Source organism: Solea senegalensis, linkage group LG17 (assembly GCF_019176455.1).
Source record: "Solea senegalensis isolate Sse05_10M linkage group LG17, IFAPA_SoseM_1, whole genome shotgun sequence".
Taxonomy (NCBI): domain Eukaryota; kingdom Metazoa; phylum Chordata; class Actinopteri; order Pleuronectiformes; family Soleidae; genus Solea; species Solea senegalensis.
This window is the reverse complement of record NC_058037.1, coordinates 15041543-15069219: the sequence shown is the minus strand read 5'-3', so window position 1 is coordinate 15069219 and position 27677 is coordinate 15041543. Positions and strand designations below refer to the sequence as shown.

The window sequence follows — 27677 nt, the reverse complement described above, 5'->3', positions numbered from 1 at the left end:
TCCAAGTGAAATTTGGTTAGTCAAACTGTTTTTCAATTACAGTGGCAGTGTTTCATGAATTAATAAATATTTCTTCTTTGAAACGGCTTCAACCACTCACATTTAATGCATCTTGGTTTCCATTTATGAACATTTTCATGAAAATCCTCTGAACAGACCCTCTAATTTTTTCAAAATCTGTTTTTGTATAAAGGTAACACCCACTCCAGCATTTCCAGGATGATTATTTGTGACTTTTTCTCTCTAAAAACACTGGCCCTTTCAACTTTTTTCTTTAAATTTGCACCACAGCCCACATTTGTTAACATTGTTCTCAATTACACAACCTCTCCAGCTGCCTTATTACAACAACAATCATCAAGAACATACAGTAGGTTAAATAAACACCTGTGCAGCTGTGTGATTGACCATACTTGACATTTAAAGTAGACGATCACCATGAAGAACATGCAGTTGTGCATTCAATTAGATTTATTCAGAACAACTTCTTCTCCAGAGCCTTCGTCACCACCTTCACCCCTCCAGAGGTTTCTGCTCCAGCATAAAAGGCATTCCCAGACACACACACATCCTCCCATAGCTGAAAAATCTTAAACTATTACCAAGATAGACTCTCCCATTCACTGCCATTCAACCTCAACTGCAGCTGAAACTCTCAAACATACATACAGAAGACAACACTTTACAGCGGATTTTTCTCAATCTTATTTCCTGTGGTTTTTCGTGTTGTCCTTCACCTCCACAGTTAACCCTCCTGATCTAAGTGCCTTTATTTATTGTATATAAGGTTGCCTAGATATGGTTATCTTTTCATTGTTATTTCCCGAACATCATTTCATTGAAGGTCTCCAGTGATAGTGTTGAATGTTTTCCGTGGTTTAGTGAAAAAGCTATTTGGTCGGATATTGGTCTTAAATGGCAGTTTTGAATTACCTGGCTAGATTTGAAAATTGCTCACGTCAGAATCTGTTAAATTGCACAGCAGCCTAATTCACATTTCCCTTTTCTGATTTTTCAATTTCCATGCCTGTCCTTTCTCTTCTTGCTCATGGAACGGACTCGTCCTTGTTTCTCTTCCCGACATTGAAACTACACTCTGCTTTCATTCTTGCTCTCTCGTCTTAATCGCTCGCTCCGCCACAGTGCTCTTCACCCTCACTGTAGCCCACGCAGAGCAGCGCCATTTTGGGGATCCACAGCACTTCTGTGACGGCTGTGATCAATGTCTTTCTGCCTGCACCTTTACCGCGAGACGGCGGGTAACACGACATCCCTCGTATATTTTTGTGACCTTGTTTTATACGAGTTAAAATGTGCCCTGTGCCATCAGTGAAAAAGTGAACCTTGCTTCTAAGAGCTGTGGGGAAAAAAAACTGCTGGTTTGATGAACTTGCTGCAGGGAAACGTGTAATTATCTTGTACTTTTGTGCCCCTTGTCTCACTGCATCTCACATCCATTGTACACCAGTGCTTTGTAAAGCATCATACTGCATCTGTATGTCTATTTTATTTTATTTTGCTGTTAAGCAGCAGCCCACACTTGTTCACACATTTGTTGATTTGTACATTTCATCATCCCATATCATGACATGCTGTATAATTACATGACACAATCTTTGTCTGCCAATTTTCAGGATTTTTTTATTTACTCTTTTTCAGTCTTAATGACTGTGGGGCTGTGTACTCTATTGTTTCCCTCCGCTTCTCTGACTTCACTTTGCTTCTGTTTCACTTTCTTCCACAGTGTTCCTTTCTGAATCTGCACATCTTTTATTAATTTCATTTCCCATCATTCTTCTTCTTTCTCTTCACCATTTTTTCTCTCTCGCTCAACGCCTTCAACTCACTCGCTTTCCTCCATCTCCCCACTGAACGTCAGCCTCCAGCCACCATGTTAATTACACCACAGTCCCTTTTTTCTCTATTATTCACCACTCTGCTATTTCTGTCACCCACTCTGCTGTGCCTGCTTTTGCAACATTGCCAGCGTTTTGCTGGGGTCTGCAGTGACTGCTGATATGAGGAGGGGTGGGGGTTGTGTACCGGTGCCCAACTCGACAACAAATGGCTGTTTAGCGTCATCTGATTGGCACAGATTAGAGGGCTCTTGTTGGCGGTGCGGAGGTGGCTGCTGCAGCAATGGGGTTCATTGCTGCTGTCTGAGCACAGCTGAATGAGCCTTCCGCCGTGGGAATGTTTTTTTTTTACTATTTTAATGGCATTTTATAAAATATTAAATGGGTTAGCGTGAGTGGTCATAGGAGGCCAATTTCTGACGATAAAAATAAAAACACTACTACATCACTGCTGGCGTCAGATCAACATTTAAAGAGACACTGCAGCCCTGACGAGCCAAAGTTATCACTTCTACAGGTCGACCGATATAGAGCCGATATGATTATCACTAGTTTATGATGCTGATAATGGCATTTACATTAACACAAAACTGTGATATATCTTTAACTAGGGATGAGCCAATGTGATCGGTATCGGCCAGATATTTGTCAAAAGACGGATAAAAATGTGAAATCTAATGCGAGCCAAAAATCAATTTTAGCCGAGTTATGTTGTAGGCAGGGCTGAAACAATTACTCGATTAATCAATAATTAATCAATTACTAAATGAATCGTCAACTATTTTGATAATCGAGTGTTTTTAAGGAATTAAAGCAAGTTTTCAGATTTTTCAGCTTCTTCAATGTGAATATTTACTGGTTTCCGTGCTCCATATACGTCACAAAGAAATCATTCATCATGGTTTTTGGACAACACAACAAGACTGGCATTGGTAGACACTTGTCATTCAATTCTTGGAAGTGCCCTCTTACGAGCTAATTGCAAGAATGGATGGCACTCTGTCTTGTCATTTATGAGGATGTTTGGTAATGGATTCTAATAAGCAGTCAGTTGTTGTCGGTTGTTTAGAAGCAGCGTCTTGAGAGCAAATAAAACAACATTACTGATAATTGGCAAAATAATAGACCAGGCCCGGTAATCTGCTGACCCTTATTCACATCTTGAATTTATTTCAGTTCCTGCTTGAACAGTTCTGGCACTGATGAACAAGACGTCATCCCCTCAAGGCTGTTTGGATGTCAGCTGCTGTTTGTAATAGCCGACCGCATGCTTGTGTATGGTTGGTTACTTTTATAAATCTTGGTGGAGGCAGATTTTGTGGGGAATGAGTCGGTGAGTAAAGTACGGTTTGGTTTGTAGTGGTGTAGCCTTGACAAGTGCAGTGTTTGCGCTGCCAAAAAACACACGTCGTTAAGAAAGTGTACAGGTTTTTTTTCTGAATCTTGACCTCTTTTGGCAAGCGACACACACACACACACATGCTCAAACACATTGACAAATCCCTCTGAATCAGAGCAGCATGAGCAGCAGTGTCCTTCAAGCATGATGTTTGCAGCTCGGTTAGTTTCAGTTGCTTATTTTTAGGCACCAAAGCGCTATGGTAAATGGATTGGAACCTCTCACAGATTGGCCTCTCATTTTGTCTTTGTGTGTATGTGTGCGCATGCAAGCCGTTCTTCTCCACTGTTTACTTATTTATTGTCTTATGGAGACACTCGAGAGGTGGGTGTACAAGGTGAGACGGCATGTGTTTTGCAGTAAATGTTGAGAAAAACAAACTGCTTGTCCGCGTCATGGATTCTTGGCTAATTACTCTTCATCAAATTAGCCCTTTAGCACTTTTGTACCACAGCTGTGTCTTTTTTGTCTTCACTTTTTACATGTTATCAGCGTTAGCTTCATTTTTGATTTGTATTGTGCTACTCTTTACTGGGAATAAGCTATCGATCCGATTGGTCAAAATCACTGGAAGGGATATCGGACAGATAAAACCCGATATCACAGACTGTAAAAATGTAAATAAAAATCTGCAACAGCATTTTAGCAAAATTGGCATTGTGGGCTGTTTATTTCTTTTTCATGGGAGAAGAATATTTGTTACACAGTTGGAGAATTATGTCTTTGAAATAGCTTGGAATCGTTTCAGACTGATATTGGTATCGGTTGATACTCAAGTTCGTGATATTGGTATCAGGCACAAAAAAGTGATATATTGTGCCATCCCTACTCTTTATCACATTGTGTTTCCATAACCAGTTCAAGAACCCAGTAATGAGATTAAAAACCACTTGTATCCCTAGGCTGTTTTTTATTAATTCAGGTAAGTGGCACTTAAACACAACACCACGACCTCCCTTCACCCCTAACATCAAAACCAACAAATTATGTTATCATCAGCAAATTATCTGGTGCTTAAAATGTCTTAATACTTGCATAATAGGAAATGCATCACGTTTTTTGTCATCATCAGACCCAAAGACAAACTGTGACTTTAATTTGCGGTGACCCCATTACGTCGACGGTTGTTTCCCACTGGATTTGTTGTACTTGTATTGTTTGAATTTTGTGTTGTGGATAATGCGGTTCATTGAGCAGCCACCTGTGCTGGTCCATGGACGGGCGGACAGCCTGAACTTAATTTCTTTTTAACGAGGCTTCCTCAGCTCAATGACTGCGAGGACGGGGCAAAATCTGCAGGGTACAAAATCTGGCAGTCACAGAGCTGTGTTCAAGAGGACGTTCCGGTCACAGGTGGAACAGTAAAAATAACTCTGATTAACCAGTGAAGTCAACACACACGGAGAGATAATGATGAATTGTGTGGTATCATGATACTGGAGTTCTGATTCAAGTATTGTAGAGTTGATTAGGGGTAGCTTAAAATCTTCCATTTGGCGATGTATCGTTATCATACCTCGTGAAATACGATAATCGTTACGCCAACAAATTAAGGCGCTCTAAACACTGTCCCTGCCAGTTTCACTTGCCAGGTGTCGCTGCCTCATGTCTCCTCACGGTTGCGCTGTTCAAATAAAAGAGGGGAACTTGGCTGGAAGTTACCTGGCTGAAGAAGAGGGAGTTTACAGCGGGATAATGGCGGAGAAAGCTACGTTAAGAGATGCTCCATCCACATTCAATACATTACATAGACTTTATGCACAGATATCGTGATGTATCGCCATATGATTGTCCAGCAGTATATTGATTATCACAGAATTGTTGTATCGTGATATTACTGGTATCGCATCAATCGTATCGTGAGGTACCCTGTGATTCCCACCCTTAGATTTGATAATGTCAGTATTTGGAATTCAAACCAAAATTGATGCTTATGACAATAACCCACGAGTCATATTTCAATGACAAAGCACAGCGCATGTCAAATGAATGGGACAGTGGTACTGAACACGTACAACACAATGTTTGTTTGCTTTTCGGTTAACCACCACTCGGTGTTCACTGGGCTTTTGCTGCAGGAAAATAAAATACAATGCTGAGTCAATGTGGGTGGAGCCTCTTAAAACATGACGGAGCTTTTAAATGAAACTGAAAAAACGTCATTTTCACAACCCTTTATTGCAGATAACACTGATAGGCAGAAGATAAACGGAGCAAATGAGGTGGAATTTATCATCATTTTAATACGTGAATTTGTAACTAATTGTAAACACTGACTGTGAACCAACTGTCAAACACAAACAATGGATTGGTTAGACCATCATTTACCAACGTTCTTTTGCTAATTGCATAGTATATATGTTGATGTGTGCCCTCAGATGGCATAAAATGTAACTACACAGCATATTAGGACCAGTGAAATGACACACAAACTAAAGGAAATGGACATTTTGGTTAATAATAATAATAATAATAATAATAATAATAATAATAATAATAATAATACTAATGAATGAATTTGTAACTAAACGTTATAATCCCTGTGAATCATTGTAAAGTGTTTAGGCTTTTATGTGGAGCGGCTCAGTGGTCAGCAAATTAGATCGTGGTATACTCTGGTAGTGTTATTGTTTGATTATATTTAAACTGTGTGAGTGGGCCTTGCGCGCTGTATTTTACTGTTATATGACAGCCGCTTTTGTTACACATGCACAGTCACCCTCTCTATCATTGGGTCAAAGGCCTGTGCTAATCTACTCCCACTGCCTCCATTGCTGTTCTGTGACGGTCGTTATGGGGGGGAGTGTGTGTGTATCTGTGTGTGTGCCATTGAATGCCTTTGCAATTTCACACTCAAGAGGAAAAAACAACAACAGTGGACTTCAGAGCGACCCAAAAGAAAAACCCCTTTTACATTTCAGTGAGCAAGAGAGGAGACCCCACCCAACCTCCACGCACCACAGAAAAAAAAAAACCCACACACAAAAAACGCACGTTTATCTTTCCGCACAATTAAAATTTTACTTTGAAAAGCTTTGAGCTAAAACTCTAACACTTTGGCATGCCTGCCGCCTGGCAGCTCTCAAAGAGAATAATGTTTGATTTATTTATTTTTCTCCTTATCTCCCCTCTGTGTGTTGACCCGGTCGTTTCCTCGTCTGCGCGCAGACAAAACTGATACGAGACACTGTTTGACTTTGCTCTATTACGTTATAGCACCACTGTCTTTGCGGGGTTTTTTTTTTTTACACGCGGTGAAATGTTTTCACACCAGCATTATGGTTATAATTGTTGTTTTGCTTTCAGTGACGCGGTGCTTTTATTGCTCCGTTTTTTTCGTGACTTGCAATTTCCTCACAATTGTCAAAAACACTATCATTAAATCTGAAACGTTTTTTATCATCGGGGGAAGTTTGAGAATGACTTTTACACTTTCTCATGTCGGCTCTCGTAAACGTAAAAAAACAGTCAGACATTGAGAGCCACAAATGAATAGAATAGAATAAGACACCAAATACTTGAGTCATAGTAAGTATAAGTATCTTTCCCATGGTCTTTGGTGACAGATGTTTTGTCTTCACGGCCACACCTGCAGCATGCCCAGCAGCAGCTTGGCAGCAGGTGTTTTTCAGGACATGCTGTCAATGTTTTAATCAGTGTGTCTCTTCTCGTTTGTTATCGACATTTACCCGCCAAGAGAATGTTTTTTTTGTAATCGAATCTCAAAAAGTTGCCTTAATTATTTTCTTAATGCCCATAGATTTTTGTTTTGTTTTGTTTGTGTCTTTTCTTTCCAGCCTGGGCTTGGTCTGAAACCACGTCTGTTGTGGGCCTGTGAACTCTAGTGAGACATTTGTTTTTGAAAACATGACACGACTTGTCTTGACTCACCAGTTAGTGGAGTCATGATTTCTGTCTGAGGGAACAGGTGTAAATGTGACCACAGAGCTGCGCGCTTGACGCAAGACAACAGGTTTGGTTTGGTTTCATTGTTCGAGATTGTTCCTCATTTTCTTTCTCTGCGCTTCTGTCATCAGAAACTGCTCCGTGATTGTAAGGCAGTGATTTCTGGGAGGCAAAATAATAATTTCCTACAATTTTCTACAATACAGGCTGATTAATACGTAGACAATTCACCAATTTTACCCTGCAGTTGAATAAAACTGGTATGCGACGAGGGGCCGCCGATTAATTCACTGTTTGGTCCAAAATTCTAAATGATTCTCAAATGTCTTATTTTGTCCACAAACTTGTAAAGAGAAGAAATCAAGTCTCTGAACCTGCTTATGCACAATTATTTACAGGCATCATGTGCACATAAGACAAAGAAAGAGAGAAAGTGTTCTTAACATTGTGATTTTCATTTTAAAATGTCCTAGTAAAAGCCCAGTTTTTACTTTGATTTTAAATAGAACCTGTGGTTTTTTGTGGAATTGTGCTGGCGATGACGTAGCCTGTGACTCATTATTTGTTGGTGATTAGCCTCTGTCAGTCAGCTCTCATTGGTTGGATAATTTTCACATGGATGTGACTCACCGCGCACTGGATCTGATTCATGCTGTAGTAAAGTCACATCATGCCCGTTGTGACACACCTGTGCTGATTTACGCCATCCACTTTTAACTAAACTTGCAACAGCAATAACAACAACAGCATGACCGGACCAATTTCTTAATGTGAGCAGTAATACTTCCCTTTGTCCGCCTTCAGTGTTTACTGTAGGTTGTCATCGTTCCCTTCTTCTAAAATCCTAGGAAACAAAGATGCAATTGCAGATTTATGGGAAGGTTTTCGTGGAAAATTTTAAACAATTATGCAACTCAGTGAAGCATTTTAGACAAGCAAAGTGAAAATCGTATAAAGGGACGTATACAATTATGTATATGTGTAGAATAAAGTGTGTGTTAAGTTGGTATTGAGGGGAGCAGCATTGCCTTTAAACTCAACAAAACTAATTAAAAAAAAAGATCAGTGCCTCTATTTTTTTATTCATAATTTGTACCAAATTGCATAGTTCCTTCTAAGACACTAACTTGCTAATTTGGCAGGAGACCCATGGAGTCAAACTTTTCCTTTACGGTGGCTGAATAACACTTAAATCAGGTGTTTACTAAAACGTTAACTTCAGACAATCTGTGCCATCATTATGACATCATTAGTTCCTTCAACCTATCAATACGAGCCAATTATAAGTTTATAGCACAGTCGAGGCTCGGGTGGAAATCAGCTCAATGAGTATAAAAGTGTTGGTAGGTTTCATAGTCATATGTGAGCTGTCTGTTTCCTTAATAATTTATATTATAATAACAGCGTGTCACATCATGACAGAAGTCTGCAAAACCCAGTTACTTCACTCCATTAATTAGTTGATATTGACGAGAAGGGGTCTTTACAGTGGCTTGTATTCTGCAATGCTCCATAAAAGCAGCGCTATATAACAGATATGGAAATCTCTTATCAAATCTCTTTCACTTTTATGGAGCTCCCCCTATACAAGCTATGGAGCTATTCCTCAAAGGTTGGGAATGATACCAAGGTAACGGTTTTATTAGAACCTCCTTCTGTTTTGTACATAGCAGCTAGAGCTGCAGCTAACGATTATATTCATAATCGATTAACCTGTCGAATATCACATATATTCCTTGGTCCATAAAAGGTCAGAAAATGTAGAAAAATATTGATCAGTGTTTGTCAAACCTGGATTTCTTTGGTATACAGGGCAAAGAAACCAGAAAATATTCGAATTTAAGAAGCTAAAACGATCAGAAATCTTGTTTTAATAATGAAAAAATCCTCAAACTGATAAATCGATTATCAGAATAGTTGACGATTCATTTTGTTATTGATTGATAATCGATTATTCGAGTAATTGTTTCAGCCCTACATAGCACAGTGGTCTGGCACCAAAAGTGGGAGTGAGACACAGCGTCTGCAGTCGTGCAAAGAAAATGTTTTTTTTTTAATCATCAAAAGTTGCAGTCTTTCAAATTACCTCAAAGCTTTTTTTTTTTTTTTTTTTGATTTTTGTGCTTATAATCTCAGCCACCGCCAACTGTGAGATGCTGATAAGTCCCTCTGTGAACAGTTCCAATTTCACTGTAACAAGACGTCTGCAGCATTTAGCCGCACCGGGGAGTGATGCTGCATATTTACCTCAGGAATTGACCTCATTTAGACACCGCCAAAAGGTTACTGACTATCTGTCGGCGTAATTGGTCCGTTGCGACTGCGGAGAGGCACGCCACACCACATTCATTCATTTCAATTCCCAGTCTCTCCCTCTGTCTCTCTGACATACAGAAATAATCCTCTCGCCTCTCACTCTCTTCTCCAGCTCTCTCTTCCGCTCCATTTTTCCCACTCTCTGACTCTCATTAAAGAACTCTGCCCAGGCCTCTGTGGAGAAAGAGAAGACACTCTGCAGGTAGTTATTTGGGATACACATTTTCCATGTTATTTCTGAGGCGTTAATGGATTGTCGTGCAGGGGAAGTTTACACTGTTACGACTGACTTCCTGCTACAAATGTAAAAAAAACAAACAAACAAACACCAATCATGAAATGGGTGTTCCTTTTCACGGTGACTAATATATTGATGTGTGGTGCTTGCGTTGTGTTTGTGGGAATCATTAGATCATTACATTACATGTCATTTAGTGGTCGCTTTTATCCAAAGCGACTTACAATGGAATTGAGTACAATCAGCCAGGGGTGGAGTCGAACTTGTGACCATTGCGATCATGACGTCTTTCACGCACAGGGTACCGGTCTTAACCACTGCACCACTCCACCCCTAGTGACACAGTCTTAGTACAGAGAAAATTCTGTAAATGAATTATCTGATGTATAATTTATTCAGTATTATTGGCCTGTTCATATAGCAGATTATTATTTGCACAGATTCAGCAGCCTTATTTCTATTCTCCATTTCCTGTCCTCTTTTGCAGAGAAAAACAAAAAGTAATGCACATTCTTTGTATTTGATGTTCACTGGCTAATGTTGAATAACTGCATCAAGGGTTGTTTTCAGCATATCAGCCTTTTTGTTTATGAGAGGACACACCAGGGTTGAGTCTTCCATAGCGAATTATAACCGAAGATCCACCGACCTTGGCTGTTCTATCAATGCGGTTATTATTGGGTTATAAAGTCACTGGAGGTGAAGTGGACGACTTGGAAGTGAAACTCAGGCATAAAAGTTTAGACATAAACTCAAAGTCCATAAAAGTGTTTTTAATTCACATGATGATGAATGCAGCAGGTCAGACATGTTCACAGCTGCAGGAGAACGCCCTGAACATCTAGGTGACGGGATGGCTGTTCGGTCACATGGACTAAGTGACCATCACTTAGTCATTTGGAGAAGTTCTTCTTCAGACATTTTCCCCTGTGGATGGTTTTTGTAAAATGTCCATACTTTAGTGCTTTTGTGTCTGAGATGAATTCAATTTATGTTGTTAAAGCAAACTATGCCTTTTATGCTGACTCTCATTGCATTTCCATAAATCCTCTTTAATATTTGCTAATTACCGCCCAAGGCGAATTGTAATTTCATTTAATTTCATTGCCACACACATTTCTGCACTAAAGCAGACACCTTACATTTTCTCAATGCCATTATTACTGTGCTTTTTTATAAATTCTACTTCTGTGAATGTGAAATGCCTCCCGAGAGTTGTCATTTTGCAGTTTCCTCTTGTCTAATCAAAACAGTTTTTCATGAACCTGCTGGTGCTTCACTGACAGACTCAGTTGATTATGCAGGCACACATAAAATCCCCCTCTAAAGAAGCTCTTTTATTTCTCTTTATGCACATTTTCCAGTTTCTTTTTAGAGAATTTAAGTATTATACACCCAGGATGACTATGTAGCTGCTTTTGAACTTTTAGAGACGGTATGTTTTTGTCTTTTTATTAAGTATGACCTCCAACAGAAAAGGGAAAAAGCCTCTTTAACATATCAAACATGTTCCCCATACACAAGCCTCTGCTGTGGATGTGTCTCAAGTCAGACACACATACACTCACTCTCACACCTTGCTGTTAAAAAAGAAAAAAAAAAAAAATGGAAAGACTTTGAGTTTTTACCTTTTGAATTCCTTCCTCTTACACTTCAAACACTGAGATTTTGAAAGTCAAACTGAAATTCAGGCTCGGATGTCATGCTGCTTCAACAGACCAATCGATCAACGCGCAAACAGGATTAGAGGAGAGTAGGTACTTTTGGTGCAATAAGAACAGACCTCAGGGGCTGCAATCTGCTACTATGGAGCGACTCGGTTTCGTTTAAAGTTAAAAATTACACTTGAAACTCAACAGTGTTGTGGCCTCTACCAAATGAGAGTGCTTTTTCTCTGGATCATCCACATACTGGGTTAGATGTAATTAGTCACAGCGAGGTCTGTGGGAAGGGAAGAAATCAATCGCCCTGTTCTCTTTCTCGCCCTCACACATACAGTACATGTACACACACATACTCACAGAAACATGAACTGTCCAAGTCCTTATCTCCATGGTGATACAAAGTGTGGCCTGGAAGAGTGAGCGAGAGAGTTAGTGCACCACTCACTACGAGCAAACCAACAAACAAACAAGCACACACACTGAAGCAAAGGGACCTCTGCACTCAGTTATTTCATTCATGGCGTTGTAAATGTGAACACCGATTGTCACCTCCTTGACCGAGTATGCAAACCCATGTCAACGCGCACAGAGTATTCTTAGTTTCTGAGCTACTCCGTAGAAAATCTGTGTATTGTTTTCACTGTGTAAAAGCTACGCAAGGTCTTCGGCAGATAGGTCAAGAGTTATCAAACCAAACATCCGTCAGAAACGTAGCGTCAACAAAGACGTCTTGGCAATAATAAGAAGAATTGTGTAGGTGGTTTCTAAAATAGAGTTGCCTTCATGAGTGTTTAAATTTCCAAGCTAACAATATGCTGGCCTTTGTCAAACCTAGTCAGTGTGTAAAATCTTTATCTGAAAGGAATTCTACTCTTCAGGAACTGTGCAAGGGGCCTTTTTATCACACAATGTTGACATTGTCACACATAGTTTTTTTTATTTTCTACTTCTATCTGAGAAGTAAACAGCTGGCTGTGAGGCCCTGCGGCGAAATTGGACTATCATGTCTCTCTCAATGTACATTATACTGATTTAGATCATTGGTTCTGGATGGTTTTTTTTTTATGTACTGTAATCATCATGAGGTAAAAGGCCTCTTTGATGTACATATCAAAGTAATACTGTAGATTATCAGTGTTTTTCTTTTCTGTGGTGGCCATTTGATGAACTAAATGGATTTGTCTTCTTTCTCCTTTCTCAGTTGCAGGTACACAGACAGGTCCATGCTGAATGATTTCCGAAGCAGACTGCCTTTTTGAGTCTTCGGCCTTGAAAGCTCACTTCTAACAAGCTCCAGCTACAGAAAGGTAACACCTTACTACTATTATTTTGATTAAAAGAAAGCTAAAACAAAATCAGTGAATTTTGGATTAGATACCAGGAGACTGCTGATTCTAAAATCTTTAACAGACAGTGTTTTGTTCAGTATTGTGCCCCATTCATACTTCATTTTCCTTTGCTCTCTCTACAGGTCCAAATGTGTCCATGAGACTCTCTCATCACTTCAATCAGTGGGTATTATGTTAACCCTAATTTAAACCCATTTGTACCCCATCCCCACCTTTCCCTCCCACCTCCTCTCCCTGTGCCCTCTCCCGTCTCCATCATGACCAGTCTGAAGCGTTCTCAGACAGAGCGCTCAGTCGGGGGCACAGTGCCCGCATCTGACGAGTTCTACACTCGCCGCCTGAGACTTCCCAATGGAGGAGCGCCCCCTCCCCGTAGCGAGAGCGCCCACATTTCCTCTTCCTCCACCACTGGCACCAACCCTGGCGTGCCCAAGATGGGTGTGAGGGCTCGCGTGGCTGACTGGCCACCCAGGAAGGATGGGAGTGGAGGAGGTGTTTGGCATATTACTGTGGAAACAGACTCACCCAGCTCCACCAACACCACCAGCTCTTCTGGGTCTGGATCTGGATCTGGATCTGGAAGCGGAGATAGAGAAAGACTAAGTGGAGGTGGAGGAGGAAGTGGAAGTGGAAGTGGTGGTGGTGGTGGTAGTAGCAGTGGAGGTGGAGGTGTGTCAGCTGTCTCAGCCCACAGCAATCTGTCAGCTAAATTGGGCCACCTAATAAGCCCACAGGACTCATCCATGCTGCGCAACATCCAGAACACACTAAAGAACAAGATGCATAGCAAAGGAAAGGACAATCGCTTCCTTTCACCAGATGGCTATCTGGGCTCACCTCGCAAAGGCATGAGACGAATCCGCCAACGCAGTAACAGTGATATAACTATTAGTGAGCTGGATGGGGACGGCAACGAGGGCTGGTCTTTCTCAGGGTGGACGCCCATGCACCGTGAGTATGGTAGCACTTCGTCCATTGACAAACACGGTGTGTCTGGAGAAAGTTTCTTTGACATGCTAAAGGGATACCAGTCCTCCGAGGCCCCCGATCAGCGAAGCCCAGCCCCCGAGAGGCTAACTGAACTTCTGACTGTGGCCCCCATAAAACAGGCTGCACTTGACCTGCCAGACGGTCCAGCCAGAGGTAGTCCTGCCAGTCGGCTGAAGGAACGAGAGAAGCACTTAAAGAGGAGGTCTAAGTCCGAGACAGGTGGAGAGTCTATATTCCGTAAGCTGCGTAGTGTGAAGGTGGAGGGTGACACATCAAGGGCTGGCTCCGATGCTGAAGATGGGGGGAAGGCAGACGAAAGTGGCCCGCCCCCAAAACCCTGGGTGTGCCAAAAAGGCTTTGCCCATTTTGACATTCAGTCTCTACTCTTTGACCTCAATGAGGCAATCCAAAGTCGGCAGTCTGGGGCCAAGCGCAAGAACACCACGACCGGTGCTTCGGCTGCCGCCGCCGCCTCTGCTTCCGCCACGTCCTCCCTCTCCTCCAATCAAAGCGGTGCATACGGTTCACCCTGTGGCTCACAGGAGGAGCTGAGCAAGGAGGGGGCAGGACACGGTACCAACCCTGCCTTAGACCCCGGTGACGACAAGAGCAACGACCTGGTGCTGAGCTGTCCTTGTTTCAGGAATGAGATTGGTGGAGAGGGCGAGAGGAACATCACTCCAGTTAAACCGGTAGGTTTAGTGATGTGTATAAATATGTAAAGTTCCTTAGATTTAATCCTCAGATGTGAGGCAGTTTCTTGTTCATTTGAAAACGCCAAGATTGAAAATAAGTTCTAAGTTGTTCTGTGTATATGAATTGTCCAAAATATCTGTCTGTTTACTCACCGTACTTTGATTTTTCATCCTCCAGCAGGGCAGCATAGGCAGTGGTGGAAACTCAAGCAGTTCGTCTGGCAGTACAGAAGAAGGACCTCTGGATGCCATCCTCAATACTCATTTTACCAATGCTGGGGTAGCCGTGCTGGAAGCTCCCAAGGACGGGCCAAGTCAGCATGCCGACCGGTCCAAACGATACATTGTGGAACACGTTGACCTTGGCGCCTATTACTACAGGAAATACTTCTACCTCAGAGGTAAATACCACGGGCTGGTAGATTTGTAGCCCTTGTTTTGTGTTCGCAATCTCTCCAGCTGAATTTAACCTTTAAAATGTCCATCTACCAAGTCCGAGTCCTCTTTTAAAGTTTCTCCTCTCTGTACCTTCAACCTTTTGCATCCCCTCCTGCCTTATGTTGGTCCCTTCTCACCCCCAGAACACTGGAACTATCTGGGTGTAGATGAGAACCTGGGTCCAGTGGCAGTGAGTCTCAGGAGGGAGAAGCTGGAAGAACACAAGGAGCACGGCCAACAGTACAACTTCAGGGTCATCTTCAGAACGAGTGAGGTACATTGAAACGGGCGCCCGATCTTATTGTGTCTTCTGACGTTAATGCTGCAGCTTGATTTGTTGATTTGCTCTGCCCGTTTCACTCGCATGTACGGTATTTGTAGCTGTGCCCCATGGAGCCATGAATGTTCATGCTCACAAATATGTCAATGTTTAGTACATGCCGGTGCTGAGATGCGTTTATGAGTTCAAATTGTGTAGGAGTTAAGACATAGGGTTTGTACCCTGGCTTATTTATTGAAAAAACCCAGTTGGAGGTCTGTGATTAAAGCTTCATCTTAAGGTTGTTTTCAGCACCTTGGATGCCACTTCGATTTATTGTGTTTTTTTTTTTTAATGAATAATTTTTTAATGTGTTCAGTGAGGGGGAATCTTTTGTGAATCCCTCTCGCCCCTGCAGCCGTCTTTTAATGTGGAAACGAGAGCCAACGATCCATGTCTTCCTCTTTGAGCTTGACGCCCACCTGCCATCTTTGTCAGCCTTCATCTGTGAAAGAGTGAGCTGTGCAATTTTGCAGCTAAATGAGCCTAAAATAGTGCCAAAGGTATTTGCATGGAGAAGGAAAAGCATTGTTTCTTTCGCCTCTGTCTTTCCTCTTTAATTGCTATATACAGAGTAGGGAGCTGCTCTGGTTTAGATGTACACTTTATACTGTACATGTGTGGCAGTGAGTCGATGGTCTGATGTTGGGGAGATGAGGCTGCTGTCCACTGAGGGACAGCGTTTGTTTAACCCAGAGGGTTTTGGTGCAAACAGTGCGTCTGCCAAGGACGACATGAAGACACATAAAAACAAACACTGAGGCTTATAAGTGATTCTTAAGAACCATGAGACCAGCACGACTATCCAGCTGTGTTTATTTGCACACGGCAGATATTCAGGTCCTGGTTCTTCTGCTGTCCTCCTGATTTATTCATGGATGTTATTCATGGAAGCCTTGACTTTGTTCTAGCCCGGAGACCCATCCAGTAGTGTAAGTTAAATTTAATTGCACAGGCCTTTAGGCTTCATCACAGGCTTTCTTGCATCCTTTAAAACACAGAGCCGTAAGTATTCTCCTAATGGCCTGGATACTTAGTTTTGTTTATGTTGTTGCCACTCATAGGTGAGTGCCTAAAGGGTTAGACATCAGCTAAACTAAAGACTCTTCCTGTCATTGTGATTACGCTTCAGAGGATTTCACAGTGAATGTTTAATGGATGACTGGCCAAGGGAAAGTTTTGTTTTTATAGTACAGTACATGTTTCTCTCAAGGCTTATATTTTGTGTGCTGCATGATCTTATCACAGGGTCCACGCAGATGCCCAAAAGAAAACTGAAATCTAATGCAGATCTCATCCAAAACTAAGTTGGACTCTTAAATCTTAGACATATTCCCTTTTGGAAAATGTAAAATTAAGGTTTAAAGGCTTTGTAATAGAAATTCGGCTCTCTCCTTGTATGTCGATATTTGGTATTCTTTATTCTATATATAGTATGTTCAAACATTTATCCTTAAACTTCTTATTTCTTTCCTCACTTCGCCTCCGGTTGGCCGGCTGTAGCTTAATACTCTGAGAGGTTCCATCCTGGAAGACGTGGTACCTTCCACGTCCAAGCACGGCCTGGCTCGGGGCCTGCCCCTCAAAGAGGTGCTGGAGTACCTGGTGCCCGAGCTAAACGTCCACTGCCTGCGGCTGGCACTCAACACGCCGAAGGTCACGGAGCAGCTGATGAAGCTGGACGAGCAGGGGGTAAGGAGACGCGAGGAGCGAACGGAGTCGGGCTAAGTGGATTTGATTAATTAGTACAGGTTGCTCATGGTGGATTCCTTTGTTTCCCCTCATGCACTGAGACTTTATATTGTCCATATAATCATTATTTGAACTAAAGAGACTACTTTAATAACCTGTAGCTGTACCATCTCCAGCTAATCAAAAAAATTGTTGTGTCATAAACACACAATTTAACAAAAAAAAACACCCATTTTGACACTCGTGTTCCTCATTGCAATCATCCAAAGCTGAAGCTTTGTAAATGTCAACATGATTGCTTTGGAAAATGGCACTGCCGTCACTGTTGAACATCCCAAGGTTGGTATTTTTTTAAAATGCCAACCGCGAGTTCTCCCCCCCCTTAAAATGTCAACGTGGTTTGTTTTTTTTCCTCTGACACAAATATGGCGAAATACTTGTCTCCTCTTTTGATTGCAACAATCTCTGCTCACTCCCTCGCTCTTTCTCTCTCTCTCTCTCTCTCTCTCTCTCTCTCTCTCACTCTCTCGCTCTCACACTCTCTCCCTCCCTCTGTGTAGCTTAGTTTCCAGCGGAAGGTGGGGGTGATGTACTGCATGGCGGGCCAGAGCAGCGAGGAGGAGATGTACAACAACGAGTCCGCCGGTCCCGCACTGGAGGAGTTCCTCCATCTGCTGGGGGAGAGGGTCAGGCTCAAAGGCTTCACCAAATACCGAGCTCAGCTGGACACCAAGAGTATGTACACGTACATACGTAGTAATTATAAGTTCCCCCTTTTTAAAGTGCAGTGGAAAATCCTGCACATGATGTCATACTAATTTTGAAACTAATGTCTGAACCGAAGCAGCAGGACCAAGGCCGATAGACGCACACAATACACAAGGTCTTATTAATTGAAGGAGGAGCACTCATATTTACATAATTCATGTAAAATGTGCTTTTCCAAGCCCTACACTGTCAGAATTAGTCATTGCTCAGGACAGAAGACGATTCTTGTGGAAAAACCTGAGTCATTTGACCCAGGAGTGAATGCCTCACTGGTGAATAACCCCTTAAAACAGTTTTTTTGACCAGTTCGAATGGAGTATTAGATTATTTTATGCTTGTTGATGTGTAATTGTTCATTGTTTAACAGTTAAAATAGTGTTTCAGGTGACCGCGTAACAGGAGTAGCAGTAGTTGTGGGGAAAAAGTGTCCACATGATATTGTTTTCCAAAGTAAATGTTTCATTTTTAAAATTGGAATTTAGGTCATTCACATTTCACATGATACGGTACTACTGCGATAGCGTATAAATGAATAATCTTCCAAATCATAGCAAGGATCTTGAAAGAGGAGGAGGATGATCTTTTAATCGGTTCCATGCTCTGCTGTTCAGAACTGATGTTTCATTGTATCCACTGCAGCTGACTCGACAGGCACACACTCCCTGTACACCACTTACAAGGACTATGAGATCATGTTCCATGTGTCGACCATGCTGCCCTACACTCCCAACAACAAACAACAGGTAAGCTACTGAAAAGGTAGAGTATATACAGTGTCGTGTCACTGGATTGTCATGGAAAACTCATGGTTTCTCCCTTTCCAGTTACTGCGGAAACGCCACATTGGGAACGACATCGTCACGATTGTGTTCCAAGAGCCCGGCGCTCTTCCCTTCACGCCCAAAAACATCCGCTCCCATTTCCAGCACGTCTTTGTGATCGTGCGAGCCCACAATCCCTGTTCGGACAACAGCTCCTACAGGTGAGATTCACCTTTACCACACATATGTAGTATTCTGTGTCTTCTATAAAACATCATGAATTATGGGTCATTTTAAGGAACCGCTGTATTTATTAAAGGTTTTTTTTAGAATGGTGGCAGATGCAAGGTTAGTGAGCCACTTGCCGTCACTTATCTTGGAGCTTATAATAATTAAGATCTCATTAGTTCAGTCCATATATTTGGCAGGAGTGTTTGATTAAAACAGAGGCATGTTGCTGGATAATTAAGTTACTTAATTATTTTTTTTTATAATCCGTTATTGTCACCTCATTATTTATCTCCCCTCATGTGATAATTTGCTACTGCTGCTGCTGTGATTCTGTTTGCTGTTTCCCTACGTGTTACTCGAAATTAAGCTAAAAGGTTTGATTTTAATCAAAATAAAACACACTGTGGGAAAGGAAATAGTCATGGGAGCACATGGTGGTCTGACAGGATGATTACCTTAAGCCAGAGGTCTCAAACTCACGGCCCATGGGCCACATGTGGCCCCCCAGTCAATATCATACGGCCCAACACTTAATGTCATGTTATAATAAGGTGTTTGTGTATTTGTTTTTTTCTGGATTTACAGATTACAGATACAATTCTAATTGTGAGCTAAGTTATTGTTCAATTTTAACACTTTTATTATGAAATTCCGTGAAATATACTTATTGCAATATCATGATGGAATATGGTGATATAACTTTTGATGTCATGTCTCCCACCTTTATCAATAGTTGCTTTTTTTTAAAAAAGTTAGTCTTTTTTTCCCCACTTGACCTCCCCCTGCTGACCAGACATGACTTTCAGTGACCTCCAGGTCATTTGAGTTTGGGACCCCTGCCTTAAGCTTAAGTATCACAGTATGAAGAGCATGCACCTCATATATATATATAAAAAAATGTGTGTGAAATGTGTATTCATTTGGTTTCCCACGCTCAAGACGCCTGGAAGTAGCAATATAATAACTAACTCTATGGGTTAATGACCCTACTTCTCACCTATTTTACAACAACAGTAAAGAATTCGATTATGAGTTTATTGTCGCAATCAGTAGCTGCACGTCTTCTTCACTAGATTAGATTAGATTCGAATAAATTGTTTTTTAATTACGGCACAGAGTGGACACCAGTGTGATTGACAGCTGATTTTCTCCAATAGAATCCTGTTCAGGTGGCAAAACGGCTCGTACCTTAGGCATAGTATGACCAAAAGTGACTTTTTAATCCCACGTATACCTTAAAACCTGTAATGGGTTATGTGTGTGTAACACAGAATTTAAGCACAGCTCCATGTTGACCTGTTTTTGTTTGGGAACTACCTCCTCCATATTTTTGGATTTGGGAGTGCACTACTTATTTAAAATGACACTGTTTCACATATTTTACATATAGCCCCTTTAAGATGAATCACTGAGAAACACTAACTGGAGCCAAGTAAGCTATTCCAAGTTTCTTTGAGGTGTTAATTGTGCAGCAGAAATACACCAAAAAACCTGTGTGTGTGTGTGTGTGTGTGGAGCGGCCACTGTTTTATGTCCACTTTAAAAAGTCTGTATGAAAGCTTTTGTCATAGCCATGGAATGCACACGACTTTCCATGAATCACTCTCCCATCACTTCTGCAACAATAACGCTCTTATCTGCCGCGCAGCTCTCATTGCTTTTGCAGTTGCGTCTGTCTGTCATGGAGTAGGCCGCGAGCGCTAGAAGCCCTCTCCACTGCTCACCATTTAACACCACACTGTCACATTTTAATAAATGCCTTAGCTTTATTTCCAGTTTTGAAAGTTGGGGAGTACATTTAGAGCTCTCTCTCTTCTCCTTTTTTATTTTTTTCACTTTTTTCACCCTGCCTCTGCCTTATTATCTTGTTTTCTGTCATTCTTTTGTATCTGGCACTGTGTGAGTCTTCCTCCTTCTCCTGCTAATGGCTGTTTTAATTACTTGTCTGAGCACATTTTGAAAGGTCTTAATTGTCTCCCATGGGGCTTCTCTGTTAGTGAGCAACAACAACACACATATGCATAGATTTCAGCAGCAGAGGGTCTATAGATAAATAAGCTTCACATAATATGACTTTTGTTTTTTTTTTCACCAAACAACTCATTGATGAATAATCGACCGATTGATCGATTATTCATCGATGAGTTGTTCGGTCCATAAAATGTCAGAAAATGTTAATCATTGTTTCCCAAGACTCCAAAATAATGATGTTTTCATATATCTTGTTTGGTCCAAAAGGCTAAATTATTCCGTTTTAGTGATTCCTTTGTGACAAAGAGCAAAGAAAACAGAGAGTATTTACATTTATGAAGCTGAAAAATCAGCAAGCTTGTTTGGATTATGAAAAACCCCCTTCAAGATAGTCATTTTATTTATGAAGTAATTGATTAATAAACCAATCATTGATTTATTGTTGCAGCCCTAGACTTTAAGACTTAACATCAAATTAAATTATGAATCAATTGGGTTTAAAATCATAATGTTTTTTAGGACACATACCAAATATTATTTTTCCAGAAACTACTAGTGAGGTGGATTTTGAGTTTGTTTAGTCTGTATTTATTCACTTCACGTTGACTCGATCTCTCCATGTAGCACTGCGACGGCTGCTATGGGTAAGTGTCAGCTTTAGGAAACTTAATTTAAAGTGGTGAATCCATTTGAATGAATCAATGATTGTAGTTGCATATCATTAAATTGTGTGCGATAACGCTGCCGCTTGCTCTCACCGACATTTAAGATTACTTAAGTGCACTGATTGCACGTTGGTGACAGAGTTCTTTGTACTCATTTGAAAAAGAAATTGAATTTTCTAACTGGTTACTTCAGTCACTGTTGTTGCTTTATTGTGACAAGGTCGCACACCGTCTCGTATGAAAACGTGTGTGACTTTCCTCACTCGCCGTCGTCGTCGTCCTGATTAATTTAACAACAAAAAGATTATTTTCATGTCAACTGAAATAAAACCAAAGCCTGTGTGTTTTCTTTGACTCACTTACAGCTTGAATCTTCAATCAATAGAACTGCTCCCTCAAGCCCCTCCATTTTTTTTCCCAGACTAAAATACACCAGGGATGTTTTTTAAAACTCTTGTGCAGCTGCTCAAAAAAAGGCAATTAACACTATAACCATTGCTGCTAGTTGCTCTGCTCTGCTCTGCCCTTTGGTGCTTTTGTTTTTCCCCTCACCTCTGCCTCACTAATGTGTGAACTGTGATGTCACGGACACACACTGGAGGCTGTGGAGTGACGTTTTAATATTATGAATATTAACTTTCATACATCTTTCTTTTATATTGGTGTGTCTTATAATCGATTGTGTAGACGATCTGATTGATTGAATACATTATATTGAGCGCTGATCTAAGAATTGGTCGCGTTCGCCAATTTGAACCTGGGATTAAATGGGTTTTATGACCAGTGGGATTGAGGTGTGAGCTTCTTCACTTGCAGTTTAAAACATGATTTTCACATGAGAACTACTGTAGTGACCTTTTCTTTTACAGCACTGAAAATAGACTGCATACTATTAGCATATTAGCTATTAAATATTTCCTTTTAAAGGAAAAAATCACCACTGGTTAACTGTAAACAAACACTCTTAGAGGCTAAATGTGTGCATATAATTAGCAAAATATGTGCAGTTGGAGTTAGGGTGGAAACAATTACTCGACATTACACCTATTTTGATAATCTATTCATTGGTTTGAGGGTTTTTTCCATTATTAAACAAGATTTCTGATCGCTTCAACTTCTTCAATGTGAATATTTTCTGGTTTCTTTGCTTCATATAAACAAAGAAATGAATGAATCATTTTGGTTTGTGGACAAAACAGGACATTCGAGAGCATCATCATTTCCAGGTTTGACAAACACTGATCAATATTTTTCTACATTTTCTGACATTTTCTGAACCAAACGATGGCCCGATTAATCAAGAAAACACTCATTAATGGCTCTAGTTGGAGTTGTTTTATTAAACCTTATTTTGTACCTCCGAGGGAAAGACGATTAAACAAGTTAGAAAGACATGGTGTGATATAGGGCTGCTTGGTTTTTGTAATTGTTTGAATTGAAACAAACAACAATTACAAATTGGGGGTCTTTTATTCTGAAAATAACTCTTTTTATGTTGTAATGGTGTCGTCATCCGACAAAAATGGAACACAGGCGTTCATATATGAGTTATTTTTCCCATAAATTCAAAAGGTTCATTCAAAATGTCATTTAAAGCTACATTTTTTTACGTGTCGATGAGTAATCGTGATTTCAATTTTGACCAAAAATAACCCTTATTTTATAAGCCTTAGTATCATGTGATAGTAACTCTATCTGCACATGATGCCAAATAAACCCTTTTTTGGTCCCAACAGATTGATTAAAGTCTTAATTATTTGGCTCGTTGACGTCTATGACTCATCCTTGCCCTGTTTCTTTATTAATAATAATAATAACAACACTGTGACAATGATAGAAACCGCTACAATAAGTCATTCGTGCAGGTATTGATTTGTAGTCGGCACAATAAATGTGCACTAAATTATCACCAGTAACACTGTGTGAAAAGGTAAGTGGTTCATCTTTGGGGCGGACGACTCCTGACAAGTAGATAACAACGTGCGTCTGTACGCAGGCACGATACTCTCAGCCTCCCACTGCAGCAGTTATTGATGGCATGTTCTTATCCCTGCACTGGCTCAGTGGGCAGCAAAGCAGGTTGTGGATACTGGGAGAGCAGAGCTGCCCACACACTGGATATTTATAAGACCACAAATCACCGAAAAACCACAGGAATGTGCTCCTTCATTATTATTCTTACCGTCAAACCTCCTGCAACGGCGATTGCACTACAGCCCATCACCCTCTCTTTTATTTTAATCATTCATTTCCTTTGATTCCTCGTGTCTCTGTGTCTCTCCATCACGTCCCCTTTGTCCTGCGTGAGTCACGCGCCTTTGGTTGACTGACTCACAGGTGTTTGCGTTCCGCAGAGTGCTCGCGGCGCTCCCGCGGATTTGTATCGAGTGATGTGTTTGTAGCGATGGAGGAGAATAAGAATTAAAGGTCAAATTTTTTATTTTTATTTTAATCACTTGTGCTCAGCCCACCAGCGACCACTTTAATGCAGCTGCTCCCGCCGGAATACCTGCGTGGTTCATCTGTCGCCGACAGTGATGCAGGTGAACGTTGTCCCTGTGACTCACGCACTTGTATCGACGCTGTCAGTCAAATTCTTTTTTTGTTTAAAATCAGTTGTTTGTTCGATTTTTGCAAAGAAGTGTAGTTGAACTCTTTTGCAGCAAATTGGGGTGCTGTATCATTTTTAAATTTCAAATTATTAGCAGTCTAAAGGTCTTGTTTTTGGACAAGTTAATATAGTGAACTGGCCACCTGATGAATCTCAGTTTAATATTCTCTCCACTCTCCAATATAATCGTGTTAAGAGTTAAACTTTACTTTCTGCTAATGGAATCTTTTACAGGACAGACGGCAGGATGGATAAAGAAAAACTCGTAAAAAAGGCCACAATTATTATTATCATAATGTAATTTTCCACTAAAGGCAATATGACAAAACGTCAATAGAAACAAACATGTATATACTGTCTTTGAAAAGTTTGACCTTTAATTAGGGTTGAATGATTTTAATTGCGATTATTTTGACGAGAATCACGATTACAAAGGAAATGGTGATTTTTACATCATTACTATTCTCATTTTGTCATTAAAAAAATCACATTTAAAATGATTAACTGTGCGATATTTGTGCAAATCTGTGAGAAACAAAGATGTTCTCTACAGTCTGTAGAATAAGACGTGTATAGGTCAAGACTGTAATTAACACCAAATGATATGTTCACACACATTTTGGCTTTAACAAATATTGCAGCTCTTATGATTTCGATTCATGAAACGTTACTTTGTTTACCCGGTGTTTAACAAGAAGTTTAAACCTATGATTTACTCTTTTTTTCCCACTTAGGTGCAAAAGTCAGTCTTTTTATTGTCTGGCGTTTATCTCGGTACTGTTAATTCTCAACAGATTTGTACTTTTTTTTCTTCTTTATATATCATGAACACGTACAAACACTCGCTTCTTCCAAATGTCTTGTCTTCATCCTTGAACATAGCCTTCATATGCCATGTGGGGAGAAACTGCAAGCAACATTTTGACATGTCTCATGTCCCCAGTGTGGATTCCCAGCATTCCACATGTACTATGAAAACCTGCTGTAGTTAAAGTCACTCTCCGGGTCTCCCGTCTCTCTCTTTTGCATCTCTGTTCTGAATACGTCAAGGTGGGAAATGAGGTGTCAACAACTTTTGCGGTCCGTATAATTGAACACCACATTTTCCCCCCCCGAGAGGACACAGAGAGTGTGTGTGTGTGTGTTTGACGTATGTTTAGAAGTATGTGGGAGACGCGTTGACTTCACTTGCTTATTAGACAAAGGGAAGCGTGTGGGACGAGGGGTTCCGACTCTTTGTCAGCTGGTAATTATCACCTGAGTGAAGGTCTGTGATTTTATTCACGGAGAGGTTGTGACGAGGACAGGTTAGTACACATGTACAGTACAGACGCTAGTGCGCTCGCTCAATGAAATGGCATTTTAGCAACTGAGATGTTTTACAGATATTTTCTATCCCCAGTGAGCAATTATTCCTCACTCTCTTCCGAGTCTCCCACACGGTGTTCCCTCCTCTCTCAGTCTCAGGGTTTTCTGCGTCCTCTCCTCTCTTATTTTCGTGGCTGCACAGCTGAGTTCCTGACATACCAGACGGGGCAAACTGTCTCCGATGGTCGTTACACAGAGACTTAATGAAAGGAGAAGTGAGGCGGAGAGCGCGGCGTAAACATAAAGGGAGGTATAGAACCTGGAAATAAAATAAAATACATGCTCCAAGGAGGGAAAAAAAGCAGCAATCACTCACTTTTTTAATGAATGCTTTCTTTATTATCAACAGCACAACTAGCTAAAGCAAAGAAAGACAAAAAAAAGTTTATTTTTGCCTGAGGAAAAAGGAGGAGGACACACTTTGACACTTTTACCACTTCATTTATTTTCAGTTTCTGGCAGATAAAGGTTCATTTCTGTTTTTCCAGTGACGCAGACGTTATTTATGTTGCACAATCTGGCTGCAGTTCTTTGTTGTTGTTGTTTCTATTAAATCGTTTTCTTTTCTTAGAGACATGAAAAGTTGAAGCTTTGGAATTGAGTTGATCTACGATGAATCTGCAGCACTGGAATCATGATGTCTGAGCAGAAACAGCCAAATCTATAAAAGTGCTTTGTTAACACTCTTGTTCTTCTCTCGTCTTCTCTCCATCAGTGTGGCGGTCACTCGTTCCAAAGACGTGCCGTCCTTCGGCCCCCCGATCCCAGAAGGCGTCACCTTCCCCAAGTCCTCAGTGTTCCGGGACTTCCTGCTCGCCAAGGTCATAAATGCAGAAAACGCCGCTCACAAGTCGCACAAGTTCCGTGCCATGGCCACGCGGACGCGCCAGGAGTACCTGCGCGACCTGGCCGAGCGCCACACCACCAGCACGCCCATCGATCCCTCCGGAAAGTTCCCCTTCATCTCGCTGGCTCACAAGAAAAAGGAGAAGAGTCGGCCGTACGCGGGCGCCGAACTGCGCAGCCCCGGGGCGGTGACCTGGCTGGTCCACGCCGAGGATCATGGGAGCGGGGGAGAACTTGAGGCTCTCCTGGCCTTCTCCAATGACTTTCTCATCCTGTTGGACCAAGACGCCAAGGCTGTGGTGTTCAACTGCGCCACGAAGGACGTGATCGGCTGGATGCTGAGCAGCCCGGCGTCTTTGCGGATTTTCTACGAGCGCGGGGAGAGTCTGTCCCTGAGGAGCGTCAGCAATAACACGGAGGATTTTAAAGAAGTGGTCAAACGTCTGGAGGTGAGAACACACACACACACACACACACAGAGAGAACACACTTGCATAAATACAATCATACACGTAACAGTACCCAGTGTTACTATCTAGAGATGATACCTTGATATGATGATACCAATTTTTTTTTTATCCGATTCAAGGCTAATATCTCAACATTGAATACCGATTTCAGGCGGTTTATAGTCTTTTGCTTCCTTTAAACATCATGAACAACTTAACTGTTACTAAGACATTTGTGTTTTTTTGTGTGTCCGATACCGTTATCACACACTTGAGTATCTGCCGATACCGATATTAGTCCGATACATGGTCATTTTAGACCATATATTAATAACACATATGTGCCGAGTCATTTCAAAGACACAATTCAAATATGCCTCAAATATTGTTATTATTTTTTGAATCATTCAATATATAGGAGTTTTGGATAGTATTGGATTTTCCATCTGTCCGATATCCAATCCAGTGATTCTTTTTTTGAAATGGATATGGATAACAATAATAATTATATTTTGGCATTAAAAATATCATTTCAGTTAAAGAGCTTCTACATACTTGTGAATTAACCATTACAGAATCGTAAAACAGGATTTATTTTGAATTACCAAATCTGTTACTCTAGTGCACATGTGACATTAACCTTACATTGTACATATATGTTTTATTTTTCCTTTTGCTTTATTCTCGTTATCAAATCAGTCATTAATATTTGTAGGTCATCCTGTCATTTGCTGTCATATGTGAGGGTACTAAGGTGACATTACAGTATTGCTAAAGGTGACACACTTTTATTCATATACAGCAGGCAAGTGTCACAATCAATAGTCTAAAAGTGCCTGCCATTGATCATCTCCTTTCACCTGGACTCAGTCTCTCCTCCTCTTCACTGTCGCCTGTGCTTCTGTCCGTCTGTCTGCCAGAATGACAGCGCTCTCCGTGGCGACGCGCCAAACGCTGCCGTCTCATTACTGGTGCCGGCTTATTGAGAGAGTTTCAGAAACACTTGTGGACAGCAGAGTCCTAATGGCTCACACACCTACACACACACGCACACTGTGAAGCGATGCTTCCTTAGCTGTTGCCATGGAAACTAGTTAGAAGAAAAGGTGTTTTTCTTATGTAATCACCAGCGCTTCAGATTACAT

General features: G+C 41.1%; 1 protein-coding gene across 6 annotated transcripts in view; it reads left to right on the top strand.

The window, feature by feature from the left end:
* The window catches only part of sipa1l1 (signal-induced proliferation-associated 1 like 1), a 76861-nt gene that overhangs the window by 30213 nt on the left and 18971 nt on the right, over nt 1-27677 (top strand). For all 6 annotated transcript variants that reach the window (XR_006362113.1, XM_044048864.1, XM_044048865.1 and 3 more), the window contains 9 exons: nt 12581-12686; nt 12851-14410; nt 14592-14814; nt 14995-15125; nt 16674-16862; nt 17423-17597; nt 18270-18373; nt 18455-18612; nt 25953-26532. Coding sequence is in view for 5 of the 6 variants with exons in the window: in XM_044048864.1 (XP_043904799.1) it covers nt 12986-14410; nt 14592-14814; nt 14995-15125; nt 16674-16862; nt 17423-17597; nt 18270-18373; nt 18455-18612; nt 25953-26532 (2985 nt within the window). In the remaining variant the exon portion in view is untranslated. The remainder of the gene's footprint in view (nt 1-12580; nt 12687-12850; nt 14411-14591; nt 14815-14994; nt 15126-16673; nt 16863-17422; nt 17598-18269; nt 18374-18454; nt 18613-25952; nt 26533-27677) is intronic.